Here is a 6,000-nt window from a genome sequence, read left to right as displayed (position 1 = left end):
GTGCAGCGCTCCCTCAGTACTGACCCTCTGACAGTGCAGCACTCCCTCAGTACTGACCCTCTGACAGTGCAGCACTCCCTCAGTACTGACCCTCTGACAGTGCAGCACTCCCTCAGTACTGACCCTCTGACAGTGCGGCACTCCCTCAGCACTGACTGTTTGACAGTTCGGCACTCCCTCAGTACTGACCCTCTGACAGTGCGGCACTCCCTCAGTACTGACCCTCTGACAGTGCGGCACTCCCTCAGCACTGACCCTCCCTCAGGACTACACTGAAAGTGTTCCCGTCCCCTGATTATCTGACTCAGGGGAGTGTGTGCACACTGATCCATAGATGTTTTATCAAAATTAACACCCTATTTAAAACCTTGTGTGGTGCACCAGGTAAGCGTGGCACATTTATAAGGAGAAAGAACATCGACAAGGTGCAGGTAAACATCTTATTTTATTTATAATAAAAAAGAATTCAATTCCGTGCTCCTGAATTTTTAATAAAGTGTACTTCTATGTGAGCTGCTGTCTCCTGGATTGGGACCTCCTGCCTGTGTGTGTTGACTGGGCGATGGACAGTGGCAATCACTGAGCAGGGACAAGAGCTTCTTTCCACAGGAGATGGAGGAAGGAGAAGAGATTACTCAATGTGTAAGAGGGGAGGACGGAGGCACCAGGTCCTTTATCATCAACTATAATCAGCACTGTCCCTGGTCCGCAGTGACCCCTGCACACAAAGTCAATGTGTCGTGTCCCAGACCTCAGCATTGGAAGAAATCTGTATCCCGCACTGATTAAGTTTGGGCGTTGGGCGCAGGACGAGGCGGAACAACGTGGATGAACCTAAGGCGTAGAAGTCAATTTGTGGGGTTGGTTTTGGATGATCAAAGCGCTCTCCTCTCTGTCGCCTCAGTGCATTGAGACACCGTTTCCTTGAATGTGTCCAAACTCCACCAACGACCCCGTTAAGATCAGCTCATCTCCCCCACTCGAATGAGTGGTCAGCCTCGAGCGATTCTGAACCAGCAGTTGGAGCTGTTCGGATCCCACACACAACGTTAGACAGGATTGAAGTTACTCCAATCCATGGATAAATATCCTCGTCAGAACCATCCGTCTCTGACAGATGCTCATCCTCGAGTCCAGCAACTAAATTCAGACGGGGAATCGAGGGGGCTAGGGAGAAAAAAATAACACAAAAGAAAAGCTGGAGAGGGAGTGGTGGAGGTCTCTGCTCACTCTAATCCAGAGGTTCCTGTTTTATTCTGATTGTTGCTGGTGTGAGCTGTAAGCGTTTATCCTGACGATGCAGCACGTATTCACTGAACTGTGAGGAATCTACACCGCCCCCGCAGGACGCCACCACGCGGAATCCCTTGTGTAGCAATCGTTCGAGGACCTGCGGGAGAACAAACAGTAAATCAGGCACCGCACAACAGACTTGGAGCACAGGACCAGGCTCTTTGGCCCATCTCCCCCTGCCAGCTTTTTGAAGGAGCTGAGAAATTAGAAATAAACAATTAGCCTCACGCGCCTGCTTCCCCGGAGACTGCAAGCTCTCCCCTCAGAAGTGTTTATGCAATTCTTTTTTGAAAGTTCCTGTTGAATCTGCTTCTAGCGCCCTTCAAGCAGCACCTTCCAGATCACAACAACTTGCTGAGTGAGAAGATTCCCATCTCCCCTTACCCCTTCTGTCACTTTTCTTAAATCCATCTCCTCTGGTTACTCACTTTCTGCTCAAGAAACTGCAGAGTGTGGAGAACTCAGCCCAACGCATCACACAAGCTTGCCACCCTCACATTGATTTTGTCTACACCTCCCGCTGCCTCAGAAAGGCAGACAGCATTATCAGAGACCCCTCCCACCCAGGCATTGCCTTCTTCCAAACCCTTCCATCAGGCAGAAGATACAGAAGTCTGAAGACCCGCACATCCAGACATAGGACCAACTTCTTCCCCACAGCTACAAGACTCCTCAACGACTCCCCCTCGGACTGATCTGTTCCCTGTAAGAACACTATTCACGACGCCCTATGCTGCTCTTGCTCATGTATTTGCTTCGTTTGGCCCCTTGTTCCGCACTGTTTGTCGATGTACTTTGTTGATTATTCTTTTTGTCTATTCTGTATGTACCGTGTACTGCTAACCACTGTGCTACCATGCTGCCCACATCAAACATGGTCACTCATGTCCTTTTCCACCTTACCCAGTCTCTGGGCTCCAGCCAAAAGGAGACCAGGAATGAATCACCTTTCATCAGGTGGCGAACTGGAGTAGGTTAAAGAAAAATTCAATAATCATTGAGGGGTTTGGACAGAGTAAATAATGAGAAACTGCCTCCAGTGTTGGGAGGGTCTGTGACCAGAGGGACCCAGACCGAAGCGAATCAGTAAAGTAATAATCGGGGGGTGGGGGGGTAGTTGTAATGAATCTGGAAGGCCCTGTCTGAAAGTGTCGGTGGGAAGCACGGTCAGAGGAACTTTGAAAAGGGAATTGGGTCAATGCCGTCGAGGAAAGGCGGGAGGACGAGTGGCAGAAGGAGCAGGGTTGTGGGGCTAATTGGGCAGCTCGCTGAGCTCAGGCCCGGTCAGCCTAATGGTTGTGGTAACAGTCTATAATCTGCAGAGAGGCCAAGGAACATCATGTAAATGGAGGGATCTCCACTCACATCTCAAACTGCAAACCTTGACCAAAATAAGATCAGAATAAAAATGTGTCCAATGTGAAGAAAAACCATTGCGGTCAATTCAAGTCAAAAACAGCAACAGCAAGTCGCTGACTCTGGATTTGCGGGTTGTCGGGGGGGCGGTGATGGAGAGCAAGGAGTCACTGGGAACACACTTTCTCTGAGTCACAAACCAAATCTGTCGGAAGAGACTTGTTAAGAAGCTGTGTGACCCCAAGTAACCTCCATCCAGTTTCTAAAGCTTCATTTTCCTAACACTCTGAGGTCCCAATTATACAGCAAACACAGTGAAATAAGAGAGCGAGGCGGGGAGGGATAATGGGAATAGATACACAACACAACCAGAACTCACACACAACAAACTTCCAAATTATTATCCATGGATGGAATCCCCCCCGTGACTGACTTTTGATTGAAAAGATTCAGCATTTTGGTGAGAATTGAACATTAACAGCGTCACATGGTGTGAAGTCCTGGTGGTGATTTACATGGAGAGCCAGGAACAGGTTCAGGGGAGAATCCCTGGATTGAGACTCATTTGAACTGAATCACAACAGCATTCCAGTTGGGAATCTTTACTCCAGGGAAGTGTGGACTTCAGGGAGATTTGACGGAGGTCTTAAAGTGATGACACAATGTGATATTTTTTCACGTGGAGAGGATATTCAAATGCGATTGGTTACAGAAGACAAGAAGGATGAGTATAAGTTATTTGGTATAGAATCTGGATAATTGTCAGCTGGTGAATATGCAGCCTGCAGCATAGAATCATAGGATTTACAGTGCAGAAGGAGGCCATTCGGCCCATCGAGTCTGCACCGGCTCTTGGAAAGAGCACCCTACCCAAGCCCACACCTCCACCCTATCCCCATAACCCAGTAACCCCACCCAACACTAAGGGCAATTTTGGACACTAAGGGCAATTTATCGCGGCCAATCCACCTAACCTGCACATCTTTGGACTGTGGGAGGAAACCGGAGCACCCGGAGGAAACCCACGCACACACGGGGAGGATGTGCAGACTCCGCACAGACAGTGACCCAAGCCAGAATCGAACCTGGGACCCTGGAGCTGTGAAGCAATTGTGCTAACCACTGTGCTACCGTGCTGCCCCAACGCTCACAGGACCAGCTGTTCCTTTCCTGAACTATTCTGTATACTGTATGATAGATGACAGGATTCCATCCAGTGATATTCCCAACACACTGCCCCCAACAAAAAGAACAAACAAAGAACAAAGAAATGTACAGCACAGGAACAGGCCCTTCGGCCCTCCAAGCCCGTGCCGACCATACTGCCCGACTAAACTACAATCTTCTACACTTCCTGGGTCCGTATCCTTCTATTCCCATCCTATTCATATATTTGTCAAGATGCCCCTTGAATGTCCCTATCGTCCCTGCTTCCACTACCTCCTCCGGTAGTGAGTTCTAGGCACCCACTACCCTCTGTGTAAAAAACTTGCCTCGTACATCTACTCTAAACCTTGCCCCTCTCACCTTAAACCTATGCCCCCTAGTAATTGACCCCTCTACCCTGGGGAAAAGCCTCTGACTATCCACTCTGTCTATGCCCCTCATGATTTTGTATACCTCTATCAGGTCGCCCCTCAACCTCCTTCGTTCCAGTGAGAACAAACCGAGTTTATTCAACCGCTCCTCATAGCTTATGCCCTCCATACCAGGCAACATTCTGGTAAATCTCTTCTGCACCCTCTCTAAAGCCTCCACATCCTTCTGGTAGTGTGGCGACCAGAATTGAACACTATACTCCAAGTGTGGCCTAACTAAGGTTCTATACAGCTGCAACATGACTTGCCAATTCTTATACTCAATGCCCCGGCCAATGAAGGCAAGCATGCCGTATGCCTTCTTGACTACCTTCTCCACCTGTGTTGCCCCTTTCAATGACCTGTGGACCTGTACTCCTAGATCTCTTTGACTTTCAATACTCTTGAGGGTTCTACCATTCACTGTATATTCCCTACCTGCATTAGCCCTTCCAAAATGCATTACCTCACATTTGTCCGGATTAAACTCCATCTGCCATCTCTCCGCCCAAGTTTCCAGACAATCTAAATCCTGCTGTATCCTCAGACAGTCCTCATCGCTATCCGCAATTCCACCAACCTTTGTGTCGTCTGCAAACTTACTAATCAGACCAGTTACATTTTCCTCCAAATCATTTATATATACTACAAAGAGCAAAGGTCCCAGCACTGATCCCTGTGGAACACCACTGGTCACAGCCCTCCAATTAGAAAAGCATCCCTCCATTGCTACCCTCTGCCTTCTATGGCCTAGCCAGTTCTGTATCCACCTTGCCAGTTCACCCCTGATCCCGTGTGACTTCACCTTCTGTACTAGTCTACCATGAGGGACCTTGTCAAAGGCCTTACTGAAGTCCATATAGACAACATCTACTGCCCTACCTGCATCAATCATCTTAGTGACCTCCTCGAAAAACTCTATCAAGTTAGTGAGACACGACCTCCCCTTCACAAAACCGTGCTGCCTCTCACTAATACGTCCATTTGCTTCCAAATGGGAGTAGATCCTGTCTAGAAGAATTCTCTCCAGTAATTTCCCTACCACTGAAGTAAGGCTCACCGGCCTGTAGTTCCCGGGATTATCCTTGCTACCCTTCTTAAACAGAGGAACAACATTGGCTATTCTCCAGTCCTCCGGGACATCCCCTGAAGACAGCGAGGATCCAAAGATTTCTGTCAAGGCCTCAGCAATTTCCTCTCCAGCCTCCTTCAGTATTCTGGGGTAGATCCCATCAGGCCCTGGGGACTTATCTACCTTAATATTTTTTAAGACACCCAACACCTCGTCTTTTTGGATCACAATGTGACCCAGGCTATCTACACCCCCTTCTCCAGACTCAACATCTACCAATTCCTTCTCTTTGGTGAATACTGATGCAAAGTATTCATTTAGTACCTCGCCCATTTCCTCTGGCTCCACACATAGATTCCCTTGCCTATCCTTCAGTGGGCCAACCCTTTCCCTGGCTACCCTCTTGCTTTTTATGTACGTGTAAAAAGCCTTGGGATTTTCCTTAACCCTATTTGCCAATGACTTTTCATGACCCCTTCTAGCCCTCCTGACTCCTTGCTTAAGTTCCTTCCTACTTTCCTTATATGCCACACAGGCTTCGTCTGTTCCCAACCTTTTAGCCCTGACAAATGCCTCCTTTTTCTTTTTGACGAGGCCTACAATATCACTCGTCATCCAAGGTTCCCGAAAATTGCCGTATTTATCTTTCTTCCTCACAGGAACATGCCTGTCCTGTATTCCTTTCAACTGACACTTGAAAGC

General features: G+C 48.3%; 1 protein-coding gene across 6 annotated transcripts in view; it reads right to left on the bottom strand.

The window, feature by feature from the left end:
* Window positions 1-426: 426 nt before the first annotated feature.
* LOC140430323 (BTB/POZ domain-containing protein kctd15) overlaps window positions 427-6,000 on the bottom strand; it is an 82,258-nt gene continuing 76,684 nt past the window's right edge. For all 6 annotated transcript variants that reach the window (XM_072517766.1, XM_072517767.1, XM_072517770.1 and 3 more), the window contains one exon: window positions 427-1,390. In XM_072517766.1, the coding sequence (XP_072373867.1) occupies window positions 1,232-1,390 (159 nt within the window). In that variant the 3' untranslated portion in view covers window positions 427-1,231. The remainder of the gene's footprint in view (window positions 1,391-6,000) is intronic.

Source organism: Scyliorhinus torazame, chromosome 10, assembly GCF_047496885.1.
Source record: "Scyliorhinus torazame isolate Kashiwa2021f chromosome 10, sScyTor2.1, whole genome shotgun sequence".
NCBI lineage: Eukaryota > Metazoa > Chordata > Chondrichthyes > Carcharhiniformes > Scyliorhinidae > Scyliorhinus > Scyliorhinus torazame.
Note: the sequence above shows the minus strand (reverse complement) of the source record. Positions and strands in the feature narration are given on the sequence as shown.